General features: G+C 41.1%; 1 protein-coding gene across 7 annotated transcripts in view; it reads right to left on the reverse strand.

Moving 5' to 3' along the window:
- The window catches only part of LRRC27 (leucine rich repeat containing 27), a 125,397-nt gene that overhangs the window by 72,401 nt on the left and 25,626 nt on the right, over positions 1-27,370 (reverse strand). For all 7 annotated transcript variants that reach the window (XM_033942753.1, XM_033942751.1, XM_033942754.1 and 4 more), the window contains exons 3-4: positions 22,312-22,442; positions 13,821-13,879 (exon numbers count right to left, since the gene is read on the reverse strand). In XM_033942753.1, the coding sequence (XP_033798644.1) occupies positions 13,821-13,879; positions 22,312-22,442 (190 nt within the window). The remainder of the gene's footprint in view (positions 1-13,820; positions 13,880-22,311; positions 22,443-27,370) is intronic.

Below are 27,370 nucleotides of genomic sequence, written 5' to 3' on the forward strand. Positions count from 1 at the left end.
CCTTCGCCTAAAAGCCCTTGTTTTGGGCTTTTGGGACTTAGGCTTTTATTAGGTTGATTATATGGTGTAAATTTAGACGTAGTGGTGGTCTGGGCATTTAAATAGCTGAATGTAGAGGCAGGCCATTATAAAAAAAAAAAACACCTCCTTTTTGGACGGTTTTTTTTTTTTTTTGTTTTGTTTTTTTATAATGGACATTTTCCCTGCTTCTACTTTCAACGTTTATGGCCTTAGACCAAAAGGGGACTTAGACATTTTTTTTAATTATGCCCCTCCACATTCCTTTTTCTTCTCCTTCTTTATTCGTTTTCAATTAACTTTTGCTATCAATTTCCTGTCTGATAAATTGGCATTCCTTTCTATTTCATGACTTGGGTGCAAACTCCTTTGTTTTGCCTTAAGAAGGGTGGTATATCAAGCACATAAACATATAAAGTCCTCACAATTACAATATTATAAATTGTATATGCTTATACTGTATATTTAATATCCATGCATTCAGATCAATAACCATTGCTATGATATAACAAACTTTTACAAAATATGCCATTATTGATGAGTGCAATAATACTAGCTTGATACTGAATGTACATAAGAGTATAAGAGTTGCCATATTGGGACAGACCAAAGGTCCATCAAGTCCAGTATCCTGTTTCTAACAGTGGCCAACCTGGGTCACAAGTACCTGGCAAACAGTAAAACACTTAAACAGATTTTATGCTGCTTATCTTAGAAATAAGCAGTGATTTCCCCAGGCCCATCTTAATAATGGCTTATGGACTCTTCTTTTAAGAAGTTAGCCAAACCTTTTTTAAACCCTTCTAAGCTAACTGCTTTCAACACATTCTCTGGCAATGAATTCTAGAGTTTAATTACATGTTGAGTGAAGAAATATTTTCTCTGGCTTATTTTAAATCTACTATTTAGTAGCTCCATTGCGTGGTCTCTAGTCCTAGTATTTTTGGGAAGTGTAAACAAGCGATCTACATCTACTTATTCCATTCCACTTAGTATCTTATAGACCGCTATCATATCTCCCGAGCTGTCTCTTCTCCAGGCTGAATAGCCTTAGCCACTTTAGACTTTACTCATAGGGAAGTCATCCCATTAATCATTTTTGTCACCCTTCTCTGTACTTTTTCAAATTCCATTATATCTTTGAAATGTGGCAACCAGAATTGCTCACAGTATTCAAGATGCAGCCGTACCATGGAGCAAAACAAAGGCAGTACAACATTCTCATCTTTGTTTTCCATTCCTTTCCTGATAATTCCTAATATTCTATGTGCTTTCTTAGCTGCCACTGCACACTGAGCCAAGGGTTTCAATGTATCCTCAATGATGATGCCTAACTCTTTTTCCTGGTTGGTGACTCCTAACATGGAATCTGCATCATGTAGCTATAGTTCAAGTTATTTTTTCCCTTATGCATCACTTGGCACTTGTTCATATTAAACATCATCTGCCATTTTGATGCCCAGTCGCCCAAGGCCTTAAGAATAGTCTTACAGGGTCAAACCAATGTTCCATCTAGCCAAGTAGCTCGTCTTTACAGTGGCCAATCCAGATCACAAGTACCTGGCAAAAACCCAAATAGTAGCAACATGTCATGTTACCAAACCAGGGCAAGCAGTAGCTTCCCTCATATCTGTCTCAATAGCAGACTATGGACTTTCTTCCAGGAACTTTGTAATTTTTGATGGAGTAAAAAAATAGATCCACTTATACCTGTTCTAAACCACTCAGGATTTTGTAGACTTCAATCATATCTCCCCCTCAGCCATCTCTTTCCCAAACTGAAGAGACCTTTAGAATTCTTTAGTCTTTTCTCATATGAAAGAAGTTCCATTCCCTGTATCATCTTGGTTGCTCTTCTTTGAACCTTTTCTAGTTCTGCTATATCTTTTTTGAGATAAGGTGACCAGAATTGAATGTAAGGTGAGATCGTACCATGGAATGATACAGAGGCATTATAACATTCTTAGTCTCATTTACTATCCTTTTTCTAATAATTCCTTTTTTGGCCATCACCGCATATTGGGCAGAAGGTTTCAGCATGTTGTCTACAATGACACCTAGATCTTTTTCTTGGGCGCTGACCCCAAGGTGGACCCTAACATCTGGTAACAATGATTTGCGTTATTCTTCCCAATGCGCATCACTTTGCATTTGTTCACATTAAATTTCATCTGCCATTTGGTCCTCTTGCAATTTTTCACAATCTTCTTGCAATTTAACAACTTTAAACAACTTTGTTTCTTTGGCAAATTTAATTATCTCTAGTTATTCCCTTCTTTAGATCATTGATATATTTGTTAAAAAGCAGCGGTCCCAATACAGACCCCTGGGAAATCCAACTATTTACCCTTTTCCATCTACTATAATAAAATGCTAAGCGCGCATGCGCACTCCTACCTGCATGTTCCGTGATACGTAGGTCCATGGCAGGCAGGAGAGCACATGCGCGCTTACAACGGGCCCACACTCAAACGCTGTGGCCTACTCTTTTACACTGCACGCCCGAACTCAGGAGCCGCACCTGTTGAATTTATTAAGAGCGGCGGCAGCTCCTCTCAAGAGCCTCCCCAGCATTCGAGTGATGTAGCTGACTCATAGTGCACACCCGAACTCACAGCCACACCTGTTGAATAAGGCGCATGAAGATGGGGATCGTGGGAGGAGGCGTCTCGCCAAGTGCTGCACAGGGACTGGAGGGGGAAGGACATACCGCTTCTCCTGCACATACCGGCACAAACCTCCCTCCAGCGTTGGCAGCCGCAGCACGCTAAACAGGTTGCTTCGCTGCTTTCTCCTGCCGGTGAGTCCCTCTGCCGCATCACTGATGACATCATCAGTGACGCGACAGAGGGACTCAACGGCAGGAGAAAGCCGCGAAGCAGCCTGTTTCGTGTGCTGCGGCTGCCAATGCTGGAGGGAGGTTTGTTGTTAAGGTCATCTCGCTGGAAGGGTCGCATGGGAGGGAGAGATAGGAGAGTCAGCGAGGGTTGGGCTGGGAGGGGAGAGAAGCGGTCTGCCTTGGGTGCTTCAGGCAGCAGCAGCGTTTACAATTCGCTGCTGTTGCCGGCTTCAGGCCTTCCTCTCTGGCGGGTTCTGCCTACTTCCTGTTTTCATGAAGACAGGACCCGTCAGAGAGGAAGACCTGAAGCCGGCAACAGCAATGAATTGTGAATGCTGCTGCTTCCCGATGAAGTTCAAGGAGGAAAGGGAGCAGAGGTGGAGAGAGTGGCTTGGAGGGAAGAAGAGATGACAGGGCATGGAGGGAAGGAGGAAGGTATACCAGACCAAGAGAAAAGGAAGGGGGAAAGGAAGGAGGAGATGCCATATGGAACAGAGAGAGAGAGAGAGATAGCGGACACTAGATGGAAAGTGAAGAGAGGGCAGTGAAAGGAAGGGGCAAGACAGAGGGTGAACAGTAGATGGAAGGGGTAGAGAGAGGGAGACAGACACTGAATGGAAGTGTGGGGGACAGGGGGAGCAGACGTTGGGAAGAAAGTTGGGAAGAGAAAGAAAAAAGGGCACATGCAGGATTGAGGGAAGAGGATAGAGTTAGAAATAAAGATAGACAGACAGGGGGCCAAGAAAAGACACAGACAGAAAGAATGACAGACAGACAGACAACGTCCAAGGAGAAAAAGACAAATAAAAAAAACAGACAGACATCTACTCTAGCACCCGTTAATGTAACGGGCTAAAACACTAGTTGAGAATATTGACCATTACTGTTTTTAATCTTTTAACCAATTCATAATCCATAATAAGACATTATCTTCTATCCCATGACTTTCTAATTTCCTCAGAAGTTTTTTATGAGTTGTCAAATGCCATTTAAAAATCCAAATACATAATATCAACCAACTTACCTTTATTCACCTCTTTGAAGAAATGTAATAGATTGGTGAGGCAAGATTCCCGTGACTAAATCCATGTTAGTTTTTTCTCATTAATCCATGCTCTAATTTTGCCTGGCACAGATATCACACTCATCTGTCTAAAATTTGCATTATGTTGGTCACCCTCCAGTCTTTGGGTACCACACTGGATTTTAAAGATAAATGATCAATTCATAACAATAGCTCTGCAAGTGAATTTTTCAGTTCTATCAATACTCTGGGATATATACCATCCAGTCCAGACAATTTGCTACTCTTCAATTTGTCAAGCTGCCCTGCTACATCTTCCAGGGTTACTGAGATTTGTTTCAGTTTCTCTGACTCATCAGCATCTATGAAGACCAAAGCAAAAAATTCATTTAGGGCTCCTTTTACTAAGCTGCGGTAGCATTTTTAGCGCACGCTGCAGATTAACGCGCGCTAACCCCCGCGCCAGCTCAATGGAGGCGTTAGCGTCTAGCACGTGCGGCACTGTAGCGTGCACTAAAACCACTAGTGCAGCTTAGTAAAAGGATCCCCTAAACTCTCTGCTATGGCTTTGTCTTCCCCGAGTGCCCCCTTTTATCCCTCTGCCATCTAGCAGTCCAACCAATTATTTTCCCAGCTTCTTGATTCTAATATACCTAAAAAAAAGTTTTTACTCTATGTTTTTGCCTCCAGCACAATCTCTTTTCAAGGCCTCTCTTTGCTTTCCTTATCAGCACCTTGCATTTGACTTGCCATTCCTTATGGTGTTTTATATTATTTTCAGTTGGATCCTTCTTCCACTTTCTGAAGGATTTTCTTTTGGCTCCAATAGCTTCTTTCACCTCACTTGTTAATCCTCACCGGCTGCCTTTTGATCTTCCTTCCTCCTTTTTTAATACATAAAATATATCTGGTCCAGGCTTCCAGGATGGTATTTTTGAATACCATCTAAACCTGATGTAAATTTTTTACCTTTGCAGCTGTTCCTCTATGGAAAACAAACAAACAAACAAAAAAAAAAACACCTTTCTCCTGATATTGCCATAGTCTCCTTTTTTAAAAGTTAAGTATTACAAAACAGCCATATATAAATTTCATCTACATATTATACAAAAAAGTGCTCAGTGCCCATACATCTTGTCACAAAACAGATGTCTCTTCAAAAGCTTCTTAAAAACAGTCACATCCTTTTGCTTTCTAATGTACAATGGAATCGAATTCCACGCTTCTGAACCAGTGCAAGAAAAAGATCCCATTCTTGTAACTTGCAACCTTACCTGCCTTAAAGTAGGGATGTGTAACTCCATGTTTTGAGCAGAGCGTAAACTACATGATGACACATTCTCAGATATACAGTTGATTAAATATCTCGGCGCCATACCATGAAGGCAAAGATAGGTTAATAAAATCAATCTTCAACCAGTATAGTTTCACATAAAACTCAGACACGGTCAAATTTCCCAGTACCAAACAGAACGTGAATAATCAAGTTTTGTGTAACTTGTAGCGCATAATCCGCACTCTTGGAAACACCTAGCAGCACCAAGTTACAATAGTCCAAACTGGACAACAATCACAAGGCTGCTAAGGACGAGGTCTAGAATTGCATCGTCTCTTGTTGGTTCCTGGCGCAGCTGCTCTCTAAGGCAGTCCTTGATTTCAAGGAATTTTACCTCTCTAGCATGCCCTGATATTACATTTACCCAGCCAATATCAGGGTAATTGAAATCACCCATTATTATTATGTTACCCAGTTGTTATGTATACAATTTTGTTAGAGCTAGGGTGTTCAGGTTTTAATGAAGTACTTTGAGGGGAATTCTATAAGGGGGCAATTGGATTCAGGTATGCGGAAATGCTTATTTGAATCCTATTCTATAAAGAAAAGTGGCCGCCTACTCTTCTTTATAGAATATGTTATGTTGATCAAGTTTTCTATCCTGCCTTTACCTATTCAGTTCTAAATCGGATTACATCATAAGAGGTTGGGTCAGTTGCCCAGGAAGTTACAATGGACATGGACATTCAATAGGGTTGCTAGTGCAGGTAGATCAGTACAATTATGAATACAGTTAGGTCATAGTTTCTAATACATAGTTATAAGTACAAGTAGGTCATTGTTGGCTCATTGTTTTTTGCCTAAGTGGCAGAAAATGTGCCTATATTTAAGCTGGTATAAATGGCTATGCCTAATTAATAAAATTTTATAATCTATGCACGCATGTGCCCCACCTGCGCTCATTTAAATTCCAACCAGATCAATGCCCATCTTCAGCATACATGCCATCACATCAAGATGCATACTTACAGAATACCATTTAGCTGGAAACCACTCATTTACATGTGTATGTGTTCACATACAGAATTTCAGCATTTATGTGCATTCTTGCTGCTTGACACTAGGCATCTCCTTACTTATAGAATTACCCCCTATATCTGCATTTTTATTAGGCAGTCTCCCACCAAAACAATTTTGTTACTTTATATAATTATTTCTACTAATATCAAGTTATTTTCTGCACCACATTACTATAAAAATATTTATCTATGCGTTTATTGCCACCATATAAACTGAATTTCTAACTGAAATAATGAGCTATAAGCTAAAGTGTCCTCAGAGTAAGTGCAATTGCCAAAGTGCATCATCAAATAATTGTGTGCAGCAGAACAGAAAATAGATGCAATTAATTTTATAATGCATATGAAAATGCTGCCATTAAAAAAGAGGGTTCAGCAAACAGGATTAGAAAATTCTCAGAATGGAATTACCAAGATTCAAATTAGTTTAGGACTATGTAGTTTAACATTTATTTTTATAGGCAGATGTCGCTAAAATGGCTGACAGCAGTTAACACACACTCCAGAGATTCTCAGCAGCCACAATACCATCCATTGTCTTATTGTCCAATTATGCTTCTGGAGTATCTTCAGCAACTAAATCCCAGCTCCTCTACTACCTTCTCCCTTGTGTTTCACTTTTTCTCTTCCTCCTCAATTCCTATTGTCCTATTGTCCTTTGTACTGATCTCTCACTTTCTCCTCCTTCTTCCATAGCACATCCTTCCACAGATTTGCCTCATATCAGCTTCACAATCCATACCTCTCCCCCTCTCACTATACAGTGCATATTTTATCAGGGAAACCAAAAAAATTAAAAGGGGGAGGGGCAACACACAGCAAATGTGTGTGCAATCTATAGATATTAATTTTCAAACCATTTAGATTGTATAAATGACAACTTATGAAAGCTGTGCTATTAACTACGAAAGTTGTGCTATTAGCTAGATTCTTCAAAAGATCAGATTTCCCATTTCATGACTCTCTAGCCTCCTCCTTTCCTCTAATTCTTAAGTCTCATTTCTTGTATATGATATTATTCTTACTGTTTTAGATATTCTAAGAATAGTACCACCCTTTTACAAAACCGCGCAAGAGGTTTTAGTGCTGGCCGGCACGAAGAATGCTCTGCGCTGCTCTGATGCTCATAGGAACTCTATGACCATCAGAGCGGCACAGAACATTCAGGGCGCCGGCTGGCACTATAACCTCTTGCGTGGTTTTGTAAAAGAGGAGGGGGATAATTTGCACACTTTTTATTATTCATATATGAAATCTGAGCATCTCTCTAGGAATAAATAAATAAATACCACCATATAGCCATAATGTATGTGCATTCAGCAGTAATTTATCCCAACTCCCACCCCCACCCCTTTTACAAAATCGTGGCAAGGTTTTTAGTGCCAGCTGTGACGGTAACAGCTCCAATGTTCATAGGAATTCTGTGCAAATAAATTCAAAGTTATGTGCAGAAAATTAGCAAAATTCTGCAAGTTTGTCAAAATTTAAACAATATTTTTGCTAATTATTACCCATATTCCATTTAAAACAGTTACAATAAAATGTTTTTCTTCTACCTTTGTTGTTTGGATATTTTATTTTTTCCATCAGGTTGGTTCCAGTTTCTTTTTTCTGCTTTCCTATTGTCTGCTAATTCTCCTTCAAAAGGCTGCTACCCATTTGTCTTTTCTACTCTTTCCTGTCTGTTCCCTCACTACACCTGCCTCAGACATATTGATCATTCCTTTTTAGCTCTTTTCTGTCTCTCTCACCCTTGTTCTCTTTTCCACTTTTCAGATACCTATCACAATTCCATCTTCTCTCCCATTCCCCATCTTATGCCTTCCACAGTCCTCCATCCCATTTCATCTTCAATGTACCTCCATTATCATATTTTTTACCCTCTGTTATATGTATCTTCTTATCTGTTTCCTTAACACCTTCTCCTTCCCCTCAGGGTTCTACTATTCTCAGCATCTTCTTTCCTCCACCCTTATAGTCCAGCATCTCCTCCCCACCCTCATAGCCTGACATCTCCCTATCTCTTCCCTGTTGCACTTTCCCCCCATGGTCCAGCATTTCTCCCACTCTCTTCCCTCACTCTTATTTCCAGGCATCTCTCCATCACTCCATTCTATTCCTGGATCCATCTCCCTCCTTCTTCCCTTCCACCTCCTGTATATCTGTCTATCCCTCTCATCTACTCCAATGCCTCTCTCTCTCCCTTCCCTGTGCCCTATATCAAATCGCTCTATCCCCCTCCATGCACCATCCTTCCCTTCCTCCCCTCCATTATGTGCAATTTCATCCTCTCCCCTCACCATGCATGTCTCCCTCTGATCCCCCCTGTGCCACCAACTTTCCTTCCTCTTCCCTCCCCCTGTGCCAGCAACTTTCCTTCTTAAAGTTCCTTGCACCCCCTTCCCTCCCCCTGTGCCACCAACTATCCTTCCTCTCCTCCTCTATACTCCAAGGTTTGTTTCTTCAGGTCGCGGTATTGGCAGTGACTCTCACATGTTGCCTGCCACTATCCTGAAAAGAGAAAATTGGCCCAGTATATACTAATCTCCAAATCTTATAAGGAGAACATAAGATACAACGATCCTCAGAGGGTGAATTACCCACAGGTTCAAGTGAGTCGCTCTCACTCAACCACGATCTTCACTGGATCATATACATATCTCTATTTAATTTGTTATTTTTTTATTTTTTTATATATAACAATATTAAAGTTTTGTTCATACTTTAAATGACTTAAATTAATGACTTAGCTTGCTATTTTAGATAAGGGAGCGCCTCCACCAACACATGTTTCACAATGCTTTCCTCAGGTTTGAGCCTCCCGATTTGTATCTGAAAAATATATAAATATCAAATATTACTCCCAAAGTTCATTTTGTCATGTTCTTAAAACAACATTTATAACTAAAAGTAATAAAACTATTTAATAATGGCCAATCAAGACCAATAGCTTTTTCAACTTACTCATGTGTGAAATGAAAATCGCTCCGTTCGAGTAAATTTCATAGTGAACGAGCGCGTCTGTCGTCAGATCCGGTTTTAACCCCAAGAGGAGGGATCTCAACCAGAGAAACGTCACGTACTTTTTTGATTTACCAGACTTAATTCAAAGCTTTCAGCGGACTCAGACTACTGACATCCAGTCAATTTCTTCGTTTAATCCATGAGGAGATAAAGCATTCAAAATAAAAATCCATTTCTGTTCTTTGATGTTAAGAGCTGATTTATAATTCCCACCCTCCTTCCCTATTTTTACAAAATCAATAATGCGCCATCTAATGTCATGCCAAGAGTGCTGCTTTTTTATCCAATGATTCACAATAGGTGCTGTATCAGTTTCTGTATGAACTCGCGATTTATGTTCATTCAGCCGGGTTTTAATCGAACGCTGAGTTCTTCCAACATAAATCAAGTTACACGGACACTGGATAATGTAAATGACATTGGTAGTATTACAAGTAGTGATGTCCTTAGATTGAACCACCAATCCCGTAGTGGGATGACACCAAGATTCTCCGGGGATGGTGAAAGGACACCATTGACATCTGCCACAACTTGTGTGATACCCTCGTTGAGAGGGGGCTGAAGTACTTTGCAATATTTCTCCTATATTTCGGTGTCTCTTGAAAGCAAACAACGGTTTTTCAGGCATATCCTCCAATAGGACATCACTACTTGTAATACTACCAATGTCATTTACATTATCCAGTGTCCGTGTAACTTGATTTATGTTGGAAGAACTCAGCGTTCGATTAAAACCCGGCTGAATGAACATAAATCGCGAGTTCATACAGAAACTGATACAGCACCTATTGTGAATCATTGGATAAAAAAGCAGCACTCTTGGCATGACATTAGATGGCGCATTATTGATTTTGTAAAAATAGGGAAGGAGGGTGGGAATTATAAATCAGCTCTTAACATCAAAGAACAGAAATGGATTTTTATTTTGAATGCTTTATCTCCTCATGGATTAAACGAAGAAATTGACTGGATGTCAGTAGTCTGAGTCCGCTGAAAGCTTTGAATTAAGTCTGGTAAATCAAAAAAGTACGTGACGTTTCTCTGGTTGAGATCCCTCCTCTTGGGGTTAAAACCGGATCTGACGACAGACGCGCTCGTTCACTATGAAATTTACTCGAACGGAGCGATTTTCATTTCACACATGAGTAAGTTGAAAAAGCTATTGGTCTTGATTGGCCATTATTAAAGTTTTATTACTTTTAGTTATAAATGTTGTTTTAAGAACATGACAAAATGAACTTTGGGAGTAATATTTGATATTTATATATTTTTCAGATACAAATCGGGAGCCTCAACCCTGAGGAAAGCATTGTGAAAAATGGCATGTTGGTGGAGGCGCTCCCTTATCTAAAATAGCAAGCTAAGTCATTAATTTAAGTCATTTAAAGTATGAACAAAACTTTAATATTGTTATATATAAAAAAATAAAAAAATAACAAATTAAATAGAGATACGTATATGATCCAGTGAAGATCGTGGTTGAGTGAGAGCGACTCACTTGAACCTGTGGGTAATTCACCCTCTGAGGATCGTTGTATCTTATGTTCTCCTTATAAGATTTGGAGATTAGTATATACTGGGCCAATTTTCTCTTTTCATGATATATTGAAGGTTCCAATTGGTGGTATAGCCATTGTGTTATCATTCTATGGCCTGCCACTATCCTGGCAGTATCCACTCTGTCACGGACAGACTTCCATGTCAGTGGCAGGCAACAAGCAGGAATTGCTGCTGATACTGCAACACCACAAAATTTGATGCTGATATGGCTGGCATGGTGAGATTCTGCGTGGGAAAAGGGAATTCCATTCCTCCCTCCCATCCCCCCGTGCAGTAGTTTTCCATCTCTCCCTCCTGTCCCCATGTGCAGCATTTATCGATTAACACCCCCCCGGCCTCAGGAAACCTCAACTTTTGGGCCTCCTAAAGCAGCAGCAGCAGCAGCAGCAGCAGCAGCAGTGAATAGGTTGCTCGCAGCCTGCCCGCCAGGGCTTTCCTCTGCTGGACTGATGTTTGACATACAAATTTGGCATGCTCGTTTATGCACAATTGATGCTAGGAAGAAGATGGCTTCTTAGCAGGCTTCCCCAATGTAGGAATCATATTCAATGTTGATTCCAGTACTACCGATACTGAGGGCTCAGATTTATCCCTGGAATCCATGTTGGAGCTGAACAGCTTCTCACTGGATGCGATGAGCTTTCAATGAGCGTATTTGTATGGTGGAGCAATGAATACAGGTGTCTACCCGATGCTCAAGGCCCAAACACTGCAAACACCAACTATGCGGGTCAATGATTGAGATAGGACAATGGCACCAACAGCATTTCTTAAAACCGCTCGATGGTTTCTACATTGATGGAAAAATCTCAGCAGCAAGATTAAACTCAATGGTAATAATGAAGTAGGAAACACAACCGCTGAGGCAGAAAAAAGAGAGCTGAAATGCCCAACTGAGGTACAAATATATATATATATATATATATATATATATATATATTGTGATATTTCCGCTCCCAGATACGATCATGTCAGAGTAAAACCCAATACTAAATCCTTTGACCGAGACCAGAGACTGACCGAGAATGATCAGGCAGGAGATCCTGAAAGCAGAGCTGCCTATCCTGAGCCATCTGAACCTGAGCAGGTGCCAGAATACAGGTTAGCTCCACGTCCTAGTAAGAAACCCAGCCCCCTTAAGAGGTTTAATCAGGCTCCCAATTGTATTCTGCCCAGCAGCCTGGGGGGGGGGGGGGGGAGCCAAAGAGCATGAAAGCTAGGAACACAGACACATAGAACAGGGAGTGGCACAAACACTCTTAAACAGCTCTCCAAGGCAGTAAGGGAGGCTGCACATGAGGACCTGGCAGAGAAGGTTCTCCAGGCCAGGCAAAGGCCAGACCTTGCACAGGAGCCTATGGAATGGGAGAATTCAATTGACCAAGAGTCAGCAGAGCAGTTGGGTGTTCCAGAAAACATGGACACGGCTGAATGGGTGCTGCCTGGAGCTGAGAATGTGGAAGCCATGGATGTCAGCTTGGCAGTCTCTCACTAAGGACTGGAGGTACTGGTTTCCATAAGAAGATAGTTATTGGGACTGTTTGTTTTGGTATAAAAGTTTTGGTTCTACTGAAAAACCAAGCTGAGAGCAGTGCTGCAGCAGCATTCAGCATTAATTACATTGCTGCACTCCAGGTGTGTAAAAGCCAGGGGAAACTGAAAGGAGTTTTCTTTTGGGCTTGTGGAGCAGTTTCCCTGTTTCCTGTTATACTCCAAGGGACTTTCAGAATTGGGGTAGGATCCCGAAGATCTAAGGGTTGGGATTCTGCGGGAGCTTGTTAAAGCTATTTAATAAAGGGGAACCAGCAATTCTGTGGTCCAACAGCGAGAAGGACTGGAGAGTAGCTATTGCTGGAATGACAAGAGCCTGCAGTAATGCCTTACTTTTCTTTTTATGTTTGAAGTTTGCTTTGCAATACAGAATATAAGAGCCTGGTGAAGAAACTGGATTATATGCTGAAAAGTCCAGGACTCAAGAATATTCTTGAGGACTTTTCCTTTTTGGGACTAGTTTTGTTTTCTCTTGCTGAGAGTGTGGTTCAGTGCTGGGTGAAGCAGCTAGAACCGTTATTGTGGACTTCTATGGACTTACCTAATATAAGAACTGCTGTTCTTCCATTGAACTGTTTTGGGAGGATAGAAACTTTTTCCCTTTGGAGCAAAAGGAAGATAGTGCTAGTGCTTCCTTGTATGATTTTGGTTTTCTATTTTTTGTTTTTTGGTGACAAATTAAACCTTGGACATTTTTGATTTGACTTGGCTCTCACTGTGATTTATTGTAGCGAAGCCCAGAGTATTGAGACACCAGTGAGGTCTTCCACTTTGGGGGCCACGCCAGGGTCGTGCTGCCGCCTGTCGGTGGTCCTCCACAAGCTTCCAGAGACCCCGGCAGGTAACAATATATATATATATATATATATATATTTTTTTTTTTACAGATCAAAAAAGAAAGAAAGAAAAGGAAAATGAGAAAAAAAGGCCAATGCCAAAAGTAATGTCGTTGATGGAAAGGCAATGCAGGCTGGACAGAGTCCAGAAAAACAGTACTTCACTCCACGGAAAATGAAGAAATGAGGTACCACAAGCTGGCATCAGGTGGGAAGGCACTCACATATGCGTGGTGAAGGCAGCCATGAAGTTTCTAAAAAAAATTAAAGTGCAAGTACACTTTTACCACTGTCTGTACTGGGCTCCATGGATGACGTCACCCACACGTGTGAATATGCTGCCTGCTTGTCTTAGGATAAAGAGCATATTTTTTAAACTCAGAATGCAAAAAATATAAACTAAGTGATACCTTAGAAGAAAAAGATAATAAATGAGATTGAAGAAAGGGATTAAAAGAGGAGGCAAGAGAGTCATGAAATGGGAAGCCTGATATTTTGAAGAATCTAACTAATACAATAGCTTTCACAAGCTGTCATTTAAAAAAATCTAAATGGTTTGAAAATTATTCTCAGTCAAAAAAGCACAAAGTATCACTATAAATGAAGTACTTACCAAGCTCCACGGGCAGTGATTTTATAGGATTTCCTTCTAGAAGCAGAGATTTCAGTTGCCTTTATAAAAAGATAGAAGGTGGTCAAAATATAAAATTATAAAATTAAACAGCAACCATCAGCACAGGTTGAGTAGAACTATTAATTATTTCTTTTCACTCCACTAACTGTAACAAAGATGGGAAAAGATTGATTTTATTTTATGAAATGATTACAGTTCCCTAGCACAGAATGCGGGAAACAGTAAGACTATGACATTTAACAGTGCACAAAAGTCTATGCCTTCTAAAAGCCTACTCCTGGTTGGAGACCTGTGTTTCAGTGTTCCAATTCTATGGCAGTCTCATAGGGAATGACCAACAAAAGAGCCCAAAGAGAGGAGTACTAGAAAGTGAGTCTGGAAAACAAGTCTCCCCTGACCCAAAAAGAAGAATCTCTTCCCTTCACCCTTCTTTTTGGGTCAAGGGAGACTTGTTTTCTAGTCTCATAGGGAAAGCATCCTTAGATAGCAAATCGGTATTCCGATTCTGGAACAGTTGATGAATCTTGTCTACATTTTAAGTGTTTTGAATGAGGATAATTATGTTTACCTTCTTCATGTATCAGTATTTTCCTAGTGAATGTTTTTAACCATGAGTCAGATCTTGTGTCCAATAACCGTGAGGTAGATGCGGTATATAAGAATCCATGTTATGTTTATGTTATGTTAACCTTAAGGTAAGCAGTACAGCAAGTTCAAGCTGGTGGCCATAGACAATGAGATACTAATGTATGTAGGAAGGAGGTATAACTATTACAAAATGTGATTTATCTGTGTATGTTGTTGGTGAGATTATCTTTGGAGAAAAACATTATAACCAGAAGTATTTTTTTCATATTTTTATGTTAAACGCTCTGCTTGATTTCTTTAAAAAAATGAGTTTAAATAATGATTTATATTGCTGGGCTATGTAGGGTTATGTCATGTTGCTTTGTTAGAAGGGGGTTATTTTAAGATTATTTGCTTACTCTTGAGCTTTCTTTTTTTTTCTTCTTTCTGTAGCTCAAAAGGGAGCTGATTAATTATACTTTCTGAAGTCAAAGCACTTCTGAGATATTAGTTTTGTCTCTCCCTCCCCTATCTTCCAAATCTTGTAAAACAGTCCCACTCATGAATTAGCTGGATTGGAATTAGTGTTTGGTATCAATTGGAAGGGAAAATCAAGGAAGTAAATAGGTTAATATTATCTATAAAAATGGAACAATTAATTATTTTCAGGGGTTTTTGCTTAATATTTTACTAAATCTTTGAGGAAACATACTGGTTCACATATCTCTGATACATAATCTTTAAATAGTAGTATTAGCAAGATAAACTGCTGCATACCCAATAATAGAAGGGAAGTCAAGCGACAGGATAATACACAGGGAATCAGAAAAGAGAAAACTGGAGCCCAGATGAAAGAGGCCTGCTGACTTAAAGAATAGCTGAGAAAAAGGTAGGGACTTTGGTAAGGTGTTTTCTATTTTCTTTTTTTTTATTATTCTTCTTTTATTTTTATTGAGTTTAATATACTTTACAAGTATAAACTACTTGCTATAGAAATACAGAGTCATGTTCCAACAAAGATAGCATCATAAAGCATTGTAACATATCAAATAACAAAATTATGAAACTTAACTCTTCCTTAGACCTCAATCGAATTAAGAGAGAGAAAGGAAAAAGAAATTACAGGGAATAACATTCCAATAAAATTCAAAGAAAAGACTTAAATGTCTACAACCCGGCTTTATTTCTTTGAGCTACCTCCTACCACTAGATAAACCCTTGAGATCTAGAAAAGATTGTAGATGATCTGGTGTGAATAACACATATTTTAAACCCATAAACTTAATTGTTTTCTATTTTCTTTCAACAAGTACCAAAGCTACAACTGAAATTTAGCTGGGAAACATTATTTATCAAAGCTGTTACCCCCTGTTAAATTTCTGCCTGTCCAAAGAGACAGTGTGATCCAAAGTGAGGAACTGGTTCTGAATGCAAGATGCCTGCAGGTTGAATCCCTCTTAAACATATGGAAGAACTGAACAAAAAGGCAATGAGGAGCAAGAAGCATTCGTGATGAGAAATACATCAATTAAATACTTTTTTAGAGGTCAAGGGTCTCCAGCAGACAAAAAGATGAAAACATGCTGAAAGAGGACAACTTGACACAAATAATGAAAAAATGGACCTAAGCCTGCAGTATCAACACTCCACCTACCCTCAAACTAAAGAATTAGTATGCAGCCTAAAGAAAAGTAGAAGGCTACCTTTTAGTCTTTCTGGGAGGAGAGGAGAGGAGCAGAGGACATATTTCTCTCTGAGAGGAAAGGAGATGACATATCTTTCAGAGAGAAGATAGGAGGCAGGATATTTCTCTGGGTAAGTATACATTATTTTGTTCTGAGATTTGCTATTTTGGGGAATAAAAGCTAAACTGTAGGTTTCTTTATAAAGATAGTTTTAGATCTTAAAAGAACACGATTTACTTATCTAGTTTCCATACAGTAAAAGCCTACAATAGTTTTTAAACTTGAACTTTCTGCCAGAGATAGTCTCTGGCAGGCAGGGTCTAACTTAGTCTGCATTAAAAAAAAGAAAGGTAATGTATAGTGCTGCTTACGTCTAGTAGCGCTATAGAAATGATAAGTAGTACTAGTATTGCTACCCTGTTAATTTTCTCGTAGTACTAGTATTGCTACCCTGTTAATTTTCTCATTTTCTCTACTAGAGGCACAATAACAATTACAGTTCAGTGTTTCTCAACTTGAAGCCAAGTATTCCGTAAGTCTAACAAATGTCAACCAAGTACCCCCGCCCAGGCTCCACCCCTGACCCCACCCCCATAATAATAGTTCTAATTGTAATGCAATTTCTTCCATTCATTTTTCATATATAATATAATCATATACACACAATATAATTGTATTAATACATAATGGTAACCACCAGACAACCAATCCAAACATGATGCACCTTTAAAGTCTTGGTTTTAGCCTTCAAGACATTCTACAACATGATACCAAACTATATAGCATCAAAACTACAAATTTATGTCCCCAACCGATTACCGAGATCCCAAGCAGAAAAACGGCTGATCCTACCACTTGGCTGCTCTTTGCCCGGAAACGCTCTTATTCACATTACATACTCAGACTATGGCACATCATCCCCCTATCCATTAGATTGTTAAACAGTCTATGGAACTTCAGAAAAGTCGTGAAAACCTTCCTCTTTACAAACCCAGCTCTTTAACAACCTGTGTCTGCACCTCTGACTGATGGATCTCAAACCACCGCCTAATATACCAAACGGACCCTCACCAAAACTTGTTTGCCACCGCATGCATAACTTGAACTACTATAAAACTTACAAATCACTCCAAACGAAATCAAATTGCTCCATATTCTAAAAACAAACCTCATTCTCAGTAAAACTTATCTGTGACACCCACAGGATCAAAAATCGCCATACTTCAATGATGCACACACCTGCAAAGCAAAAGCTATTTTACCTCTATTTTAGGCTATGTCTATACAGAAAATGCTGGAATTTAAACTACCCTATGTCCACTAAGGGTTTTTTTTTGGTTTTTTTTACTAAGGCACACTAGCCAATTTAGCATGCGCTAAATGCTAATGCGTCCATAGAATATAATGGGCACGTTAGCATTTAGCGCACACTAAATCAGCTAGGGCATCTTAGTAAAAGGACCCTTAAGTCTGTATTTTCAAGTCTGTATGTTATGACTATAATGTAAAAGCTGAAATTTAAACCCCCTATGTCCACCAAGTCTATATTCCATACTAAAGTTTGTCCTGCTTATACTGTGAATGTAACTCTTGTGACTTGTTCTGAGCTCTTTTGGGAGGACAGGCTAAATAAATAAATGATTTTATTTTCAATTTAGTGATCGCAATGTGTCCGTTTTCAGAATTTATATCTGATGTCTATGTTTTGCACTAAATTTGTCTATTTTTCTATAGTTGTTACTGAGGTGACATTGCATATTTTAAATAGCCACTAATGACCCAGATATGATGAAAACATAATATGTAAAAAGATTAACACTTTCAATATTGATTATGTTAATGTCCAATGATGTAAAATAAGAACAGCATAGGCTATAAACTCAATCAAAAAATGAAGGAAAAAGCCTCAGAAAGGGCCCTCCACCTCACCAAAACGTCTTTAAAGAAGTGATCGAGCGGTCACCTCACTGGCAAAAAAGCTTCACTATGTGTTAAAGTTTCACAAATACATGCTGCCTCAGGGTGTATCCCGATTGATCAGACTGATCAGGCTGTGCTGTGCTTCGATTTGGCGTCCCCTTTTTGAAAGAAGTCTGATCAGTCGGGATACACCCTGAGGCAGCATGTATTTGTGAAACGCTAGCCACCATTGGTGTACCAATCAGTGAAGATAAGTTGAAAATTTTCCTCTATCATTTAACTTTCATTAGCGAAGCACAGCACAGCATAAGGCTTTAACACATAGTGAAGGTTTTTTGCCAGTGAGGTGACTGCTCGACCACTTCTTTAAAGCCATTTTGGTGAGGTGGGAGGGCCCTTTCTGAGGCTTTTTCCTTCATTTTTTGATTGAGTTTATAGCCTATGCTGTTCTTATTTTACATCATTGGACATTATCATAATCAATATTGAAAGTGTTTATCTTATTGCATATTTTAAAATCATCTGCCTTGACCTCTTTTTGAAAAAACCCAAAACAAATATAAATGATAATTAACATTTTTTGTGCATACATAACATTAGTTTCTTTTAATCCATCAATACCTTGCGGTTCTAGGCAGATTACAAAAGGAAGAGATTCTGCTCATTTCCAGAAGATTACAGGGAAGCTATTGGTTGTAAAATTTGGAGTCTGGTGATGGAGTGAGGATATTGGTTGTATCAGGAGTTTGTCTTGACATATTTCTTGAACAGCCTGGTTTTTATTTCCCTCCTGAAGGTTCTGTAGTTTGGTGCTCAAATCAGTAGATTGAAGATGTAGTTGTCTAGTTTCGCTGCTTGCATGGCGAGTAGTCCATCATGTATTTTTTTTACGCTGAATGCCTTTGATTGGGGGGTGGGTGAAAAGTGTCTAAGTTTTCCTTGGTCTGGAAGAGTTGTTCCAAGTTAGGCAGGTGTTTAGGTAGGATGGTAGTATACATTAGAATTTAAAAAGTATTCTTGCTTGTGAAGATGGCGGCACTCACAGAGCGTTTGTAACATTGCTCGCGGGGCTGCCAACTTTGTTATTTACTTTTGAGATGCCGCATAAACAGAAGGGAAGTGTGAGGATGCCTGCCTCCTCGACATCCTCACTGCCATTACGGCAGCACCTGATTGAACATTTTTTGCCCGTGGTCTGCATACGAATAGGCGAAATGAGCCCCACTTCGAGAGAAGTAGGAGAAGGACCTCTCTCCTTGGGGCATGAGATCTCATTGTTGCTACTTCCAGATGCTCCTCCCTGTCCAACTGAAGCTGCTGCCAAAGTAGCTGGGAAAAAGGCAGCTGAAGTTGTCCCGGACCCCGCTGAGGAAGAAAGTTCAGTAAATGAGCTTCTAATGAGGGATACTATCATAGGGGCATCGGCCCCCACCAGAGAGGTGACATTGGAGGCAAAAAATTGGACATTGGAAGGTGCTCCAAAAACTGGATATGGCAATCCTGAAAACATCGAAGGAGGTAAAGGCTCTTGGGGGAAAAATGGATGAAATCTCAAAATGTTTAAAGCAATCTAATTCTGAAATGAAAACTTCAGTTACTCAACTACAAATTAATACATGATTTTTTTTTAAAAAGTATTCTTGCTTGTATTGGTAGCCATTGTGTGTCTTGGTATGCTGCGGTGATGTGGTCGAACTTCTTCAGTGAGTAGATCAGTCTGAGGGCTGTGTTTTGCACTGTTTGTAGTTGTTTTATCATGGTGGTGGGGCAGGGTAGGTATATGATAGTGCAGTAGTCTTGTAGGCCTAGTATTAGTGCCTGGACCAGGAGTCTGAATTGTGTTCTATCGAAGAATTTTCGAATTTGCCTTAGGTTATACATGACTGTGAAGGCTTTTTGGACTGTTTTGTTGATATCTAGTTGCACAGTACAGCCTCTATTGTCACCCCTAGTACTTTTAGGTGGGGTTGTTTGGGGTATGAGATGGAGTTTATTTCAAGGTTCATTATGGTAGGGGTTCTGTCATTTTCAAGAAGTAGGAACTTCGTTTTGTTTCGGTTTAGTTTTAGTTTGTGATTTTTCATCCATTGTTTTACTTTTTCTAGTGTTTTGTGTAGTGTGTTTATTGCTACGGGGGCAGTTGGTCGAACGGAAGGAAGATGATGTTGTCTGCATAGCTGTATGATGTTATGTTTAGTTGGTCTAAGCAGGTGCCTAGGGAGGCAATATATAGATTGAAGAGTGTTGGGGACAGTGGGGATCCTTGGGGCACACCACAGGGGTTGTACCAGGATTCTGATTTTTCTTTGTTTTTACACTGTAATTTCTGGATTGTAGGAATCTTTGGAACCATGAATGTACCCTGCCTGTGATTCCTATTCTCTCCAATATTTGTAGTAGTATGTTGTGATCAACCAGATCAAATGCTGCAGTGAGATCTAGTTGTACGATTAGCATTTTTATTTTTTTGCCTTTGCTCAAGTGTTGTCGGGCTGAGTCCAGTGTGCTTTGTGTATTTTTTAAAAATTTTGTGGTTACTGTTTTTATAATATCATATTAAAGAAAAACAAAAAAAGTAAATTAAATTGCAAAATAAAAATAAATTAATAAAAGAATTGCAATTAATAACAGGGATTGCAATTCGATTAATTTGAAGGTTTTTTAAGATCGATGAATGAAACCCCCATCCACAATTGAGACATTTTGAGATTGTAATGATCTTTTGGCATGGATTTCTGAGATCCTTTTTCCTTCATTATTAAGCACTTTTTTTGACAAACTTTTTGAGTGTCTAGTATTTGCTGTAGTTTATCTCATGTTCACTACAAATGCACACAGTATTATAGTATTTGGGGGATTCACACCTAATTTACATGTGAGGATTTACACCAGGTTTCAGTTGGTGTAAATCCTAGCACCCAAAGTGGGGTCCGTATCACAGTGCTCTATGTTATTGAATAAGCAGTAAAACTTATAATTATTAGGAGTTCAATATATCCACTACTGGTATTTCAGTATAACTACTATTCTTGGAGTTACCAGCTTTATTTCTTTTTTGTATATATATACATATATCTTATCTTAAAAATATTCACATTCTATCTATATAAGTGTTCAGTCTTGTATTTCCTGCATGAAGACCATAGCAAGAATATTCCAGGACCATCATTGCGCTTATAGGTCCTTCAACTCAATCATACTAATCACCCTAAATATTTCTAATAAAGTTAAATAAATATTTTTCACTTATCTCAATCAGCTTGAATGATGAGGTGATTAGATAATATTGCTATGGCTTCATGATGATTTTTTCTTCTTTGCCAGTTTAATATAGTGCAAAAGTGCTATTCATGTGCTCCTCAACTCAGTCCTGAGTTTTGCCCCTTTGGCTTCATCAGGAGGAGTTCAATACTGATCAATCTTTCCACCTCGGGCAGGATATCATGTCCTTTTCTCTTTAGCGTCCCAGATTAACCGCTACCCAAATTCTGAGCACCGTAAATAGCACTCAGCGTGCATTTTTTTTCAGCATCCACATTTGAATCTAGTCCTAAGTGGTCTCTAGCACATAACTCAGTGAATAAAAGCATGGGTGGGGAAAGGGCAGGTAGTTAAATTGTGTGTTAAAGGGCTCCAGTTACACGTGCTGACACATCTGCTATTGACATTGTGGAAGTGGGCATGCTTAAATGTTGTTGCATAAATGCCCAACTTACTCTAGTAATCTATAACTGAATCTGGGCACCCTGATGCAGTTACAGAATTAGTGCTCAGCACAGTGGCATAGTGGGGGTGAGCGGCGCCCCTCTCCCACCCTCTTTCCTGTCCCCCCATCGCACGCACACACACCTCTTCCCCGTACCTTTTTATCTGCAGCATGAGCAGCCACGTGTCGGCTTTGGCGCTCTCTCTGATGTCACTTCCTAGGCACGGGTCCTGGAAGTGACCTCAAAGAGAGTGCCGAAGACGATGCCAGCAGCATGTTTGTGGCTGCTCGCACCAAAATTAAAAAGGTACAGGGGGAGGGGAAGGGGTGCACACATGGCAGGGGGAGAGGTGGGAAGGGGGAGGAGAGTAGGAGGGGTGCCAACACCCCGAGGAAGACCGTGCCCAGGGTGGACCGCTCCTCTCCCGCACTCCCTTTACTATGCCTCTGGCTCAGCTGCTGCATTATGGTGCCTAACTTTTGATGCCCATTATAGAATTGTTCCTAGTGCTGATGTATCCCATTTGACACTATTTAAGAAAGAAAATGAAATAATTTATTTTGCTACCTTTTTAAAAATCAAAGAGATTACCTGTGAGTTCCAATTCCAGAGGGAAGGGCCGCAATATTATTGTTTCTGAGATCTAACCAAAGAAGGTTTGGCAGTTGCTGAAAAAAGTCTTCTGGAATTATGGACAAGGCATTTCCTTCCAGATGCAAATGCTAGCATAAAAATATATATATATTCATTTCAAGTCACAGCAAATGTGTACATACTTTCTCTTGAACAAGAACAATAAAGGAATAAATGCTGAGTGAAAGAAAAGCCTGTAGAAAGGCAAAATGTTGCAATGACAGAGAATCAGAAAATGGAGTGAATAATGTAACATCTAACACTAGCTATTGTCAGTATTATATTACTGTGTGCTGGCTGTGTCCAGAGTGCAAGCAAAGGATTCTGGGATATTATATTAGAGTAAATCATGTAACATAAGAACATAAGAATTGCCAGTGCTGAGTCAGACCAGTGGTCCATCATGCCCAGCAGTCCTCTCACACGGCGGCCCTCTGGTCTAAGACCAGCACCCTAACTGAGACTAGCCCTACCAGCAGAAACTTGTCTAACTTTATCTTGAACCCTAGGAGGGTGTTTTCCCCTATAACAGCCTCTGGAAAAGCGTTCCAGCTTTCTACCACTCTCTGGGTGAAGAATCAGCAAATACACCATACAAAATATTAGGACAAAAAGGTCGAGAGTACCAAAAGTACAAAACAACTTTTTGAATAAACCCCTGTTCCAACTCCCATACACCCTCCACCCCAGAATCCCCCCTCAAATCCCTCACCATACCAGAAACAAACCAGAGAGACTGCTGAGCAAGCTGTGTTCTTATGCCGCTCAGCAAGCACCAAACAGGGCAACCTCACCTTAATCACCTCCCCCATAGAATCGATCCCCACCCTACCCAACTAACAAACCACACTCACCTGTCCATCCACACCAGCCATCCATACTCAGCCAAACAGCAAAACATCCATCCCGGGAAAGCAGCCAAGGGCTCACGGTATCATCAGCTAAAATGAGTTTAAAACCAGACTTCTGCCCCTAGGGGAAAGCGATTGAATATAGGAGTCCCAGGTCTGCAAAAAAAACTTTTTTCCTCTGGAAGGATAATCGGGCATGGTGTTGCTCCAAAAGCATCAAGTTATGAAAATGATTCCTCCAAGCCCAGTAAGCAGGTGCGGTCGCTTGCATCAAGACACTAAGTATGATCTTTTTTCCTATAATCGCAGCCTTCCGGATCAGCATCCGATGTCCCGAGCAGACACCCTCAAAGATTCATACCGTTCCAAAAGCAAGCCCACCGGCGACATTGGAAGAGATTGGCCAAAAAGCCTTTCCAAAAATCGGATTATGGCCCTCCAAAAAACTTTCACGTGAGGGCACCCCCAAAAGGCATGAAAAAAAGAATTACAGCCCTGTTGACATTTAGGGCAGGCTGGAGAAGAAATACCCCCGGCTTTATGCACCCGCTCTTGGGAAAAATATGCTCTATAGACCACTCGAAATTGGCATTCCCTCAGTTCGGCGCTAATAGAGAGGAAATGCGGTTAATAAGGGAAGGAAAATTCAGAGACTCGACAAGTATACCCAGATCTCTCCCCCAGCGATGCTCCAAAGCCTCATAAGACTGCTGAGGAGAGAGGCAGCGTAGAGCGCCATGTAACACAGACACCGTCAGGCCACTAGCATTAAACTGGGCAAAAAAGAGACGAAGACAACGGCCCAAATGAAACCGTACGAGCCAAGGACTCCACATAATTATGAATTTGTTTATAGGCAAATAAACCTCCCACCCCCAAGGAATGGAGCATGGAAAGATCTCCCCAAGATTTCATAGCCCCCTCAGAGTCCAATAAATGTTCAAGATAAAGTAGACCCTCTCTGGACCTTCTTACAAAGACGGGGTTATCACTTCCAGGAAGGAACTGTGGATTACCCCGAATAGACAACTGATCCGAAACCTGATGGTCCCCTCCCAGCAACCCAATCAGGGCTCTCCAGCAGAAGCGCCAAGAGCGAAGAAGAACACTGAACCGAAATACGGGGGGCAAAAGGAGAACGGGTATCTGAGATAACAAAAACAAGTGCCAAGGTTGAAAAAGAGCTGATTCAAAGTTCTGAGAAATATAATCATCGCTTCGTAAGCACCAGTTATCTAAGTAGCGAAGCAAGCAGACCTATATCTGGAAGTCCCAAGCCACCGGTCCTCCTCGGGCCAAACAAATAAGTAAGCGAGATCTGAGACTTCTATGCTGACATTACCCTGCCAGAGAAAGCGAGTCAACTGCCTATGAAGCTGTTGAAGATCCCTGCGTCTAAGACAAAGGGGCAGCAACTGAAGCACATATAGCCAGCGGGGAAAAACAACCATCTTATACAACTGAACTCTACCATAGAAGGAAAGAGGCAGGGACATCCACTGCGCAAAACTACAAGTCGTAGCGGCCAACAAAGCATCTACATTAGCATGACATAGCCGTCCCACACAACTCGTGAACTGCACCCCCAAATACTTGAACGAACCTTCCACCCAACGAAAAGAAAACCGATCCGGCCACTCCCGACGCACAGAGTCTACAGTAACTAACACCAAGGATTTATCATAATTAAACTGAAAGCCAGAAAAATCACCATACTCTTCGAAAAGCGACATAAGAGTGGGGAAGGAAGCCCATGGTGACGTCAAATGAACTAACAAATTGTCGGCAAATGCCAAGATCTTAAATTCCCAGACAGACTCCCCGAACCTCCGTATTGGCAGTGATCTCGCGAATCAAGGGATCTAACGTGAGCACAAAGAGGCGACAAGGGGCAACCCTGTCTAGTACCCCTCTGAATCGGAAAAGCCTCCGAGGAAACCCCATTGACCAACACTGTGGCTTGCGGATTATGATACAACGCTTTCACCGCGGCACTAAAGAAGCCCCCCATACCATAATGTTGAAGAGTACAAAACAAAAAGTCCCACAAAACTCTATCTAAGGCCTTGTGGGCATCAAAACTGACCAACAAAGAAGGAACCCTTTCACGCTCCACCCACTCCAGGGATGCTAGAATAGTACGCAAATTCCAAGTGGAAGACCTACCCTAAACAAACCCGACCTGAGGGTCCGCAATAAGCGAAGGCAAAATCATCGCTAGCTGGTTGGCCAATAATTTCGCAAAAAATTTTGCTTCAGCATTCAAAAGGGAGATGGGGCGGTAAGAGGAGGCCATAAGAACATAAGAACATAAGCAGTGCCTCCGCCGGGTCAGACCACAGGTCCATCCCGCCCAGCAGTCCGCTCCCGCGGCGGCCCAAAACAGGTCAAGACCTGTCTGAATCATCAGAAGGGGCTCCCTTGCCACCTTGGCTTCCCATTTAAGTCCTGCCTTCCTATCGAAGTCCTAGCCCTCCGGTCTTGCACATGCACGACCAGGTTAGTTTATACTCATTACCTGATTTACTTCCTATACTTGTGTTACCTCCCAGCTCCTCCCTCAGTATCCCACGATCCCTTTATCCCTCAGGAATCCATCCAATCCCTGTTTGAATCCTTGTACCGTATTCTGCCTGATCACTTCCTCCGGTAGCGCATTCCAAGTGTCCACGACCCTTTGGGTGAAAAAAAACTTCCTTGCATTTGTTTTGAACCTATCTCCCTTCAGTTTCTCAGAATGTCCCCTCGTATTTGCTGTCCCCTTCAGTCTAAAGAATCTGTCCCTATCCACCTTCTCTATGCCCCTCATGATCTTGAAAGTCTCTATCATGTCTCCCCTGAGCCTCCTTTTCTCCAGAGAGAAGAGCCCCAGCCTATCCAGCTTCTCGGCGTATGAGCAGTGTTCCAGCCCTCTTACCATTTTCGTTGCTCTCCTTTGGACTCTCTCAAGTACCGCCATGTCCTTCTTGAGGTGCGGCGACCAATACTGAACGCAGTACTCCAGATGTGGACGTACCATCGCTCGATACAAAGGCATGATGACTTCCCGTGTTCTGGTTGCTATTCCCTTCTTTATGATGCCCAGCATCCTGTTGGCTTTTTTCGAGGCTGCTGCGCACTGTGCAGATGGCTTCAGTGATGCATCCACCAACACACCCAAGTCTCTCTCTAGTCTGCTGTCTCCCAACAATACCCCCCCTAATTTGTAGCTGAACAACGGGTTCTTTTTCCCTATATGCATGACCTTGCATTTGTCCACGTTGAAGCGCATTTGCCATTTGTTTGCCCAGTCTTCCAGCTTGTCCAGGTCCCTTTGCAGGTCCTCACACTCCTCCCTGGTCGTAACTCTGCCGCACAGTTTGGTATCGTCTGCGAATTTTATAACCTCACACTTTGCCTCCTTTTCCAGGTCATTGATGAATATGTTAAAGAGTAAAGGCCCCAGCACCGATCCCTGTGGCACACCGCTCGTGACTCCCCGCCAGTCAGAATATTGACCCTTTACTCCAACCCTCTGCAGTCTTCCCGACAACCAGTGCTTGATCCATCTGTGCACATCCCCTCCCACCCCGTGGTTCCACAGCTTCTTAAGTAGCCTTTCATGTGGCACCTTGTCGAAAGCCTTTTGAAAGTCGAGGTAAATGATGTCTATGGGCTCCCCATTGTCCACCCGACTGCTTATTCCCTCAAAGAAGTACAGAAGGTTCGTTAGGCACGACCTTCCCTTACAGAATCCGTGCTGGCTTGTTCTCAGTAGGCCATTTCTCTCGATGTGCTCGCAAATGCCGTCCTTGATCATAGCTTCCACAATCTTCCCTATAATTGAAGTAAGGCTCACCGGCCTGTAGTTCCCGGGGTCACCCCTCGATCCCTTCTTGAAGATGGGTGTGACATTTGCCAATTTCCAGTCCTCCGGCACCTCACCAGTTTTCAAGGATAGGTTGCAAACATGTTGTATTGTGCCCGCTATTTCATGTCTTAGTTCCTTCAGAACCCTTGGGTGGATCCCATCCGGGCCCGGTGATTTGCCGCATTTTAACCTGTCTATCTGTTTGAGGACATCCTCCCTACTTACCTCTATGTGCTCTAATTTTTCAGTCTGTTCCCCACTCATGAGCTCCTCTGAGTCTGGTATATTAGATTTGTCTTCGCTCGTGAAAACCGAC

This window comes from Geotrypetes seraphini, chromosome 4 (genome assembly GCF_902459505.1).
Source record: "Geotrypetes seraphini chromosome 4, aGeoSer1.1, whole genome shotgun sequence".
NCBI classification, from domain to species: domain Eukaryota; kingdom Metazoa; phylum Chordata; class Amphibia; order Gymnophiona; family Dermophiidae; genus Geotrypetes; species Geotrypetes seraphini.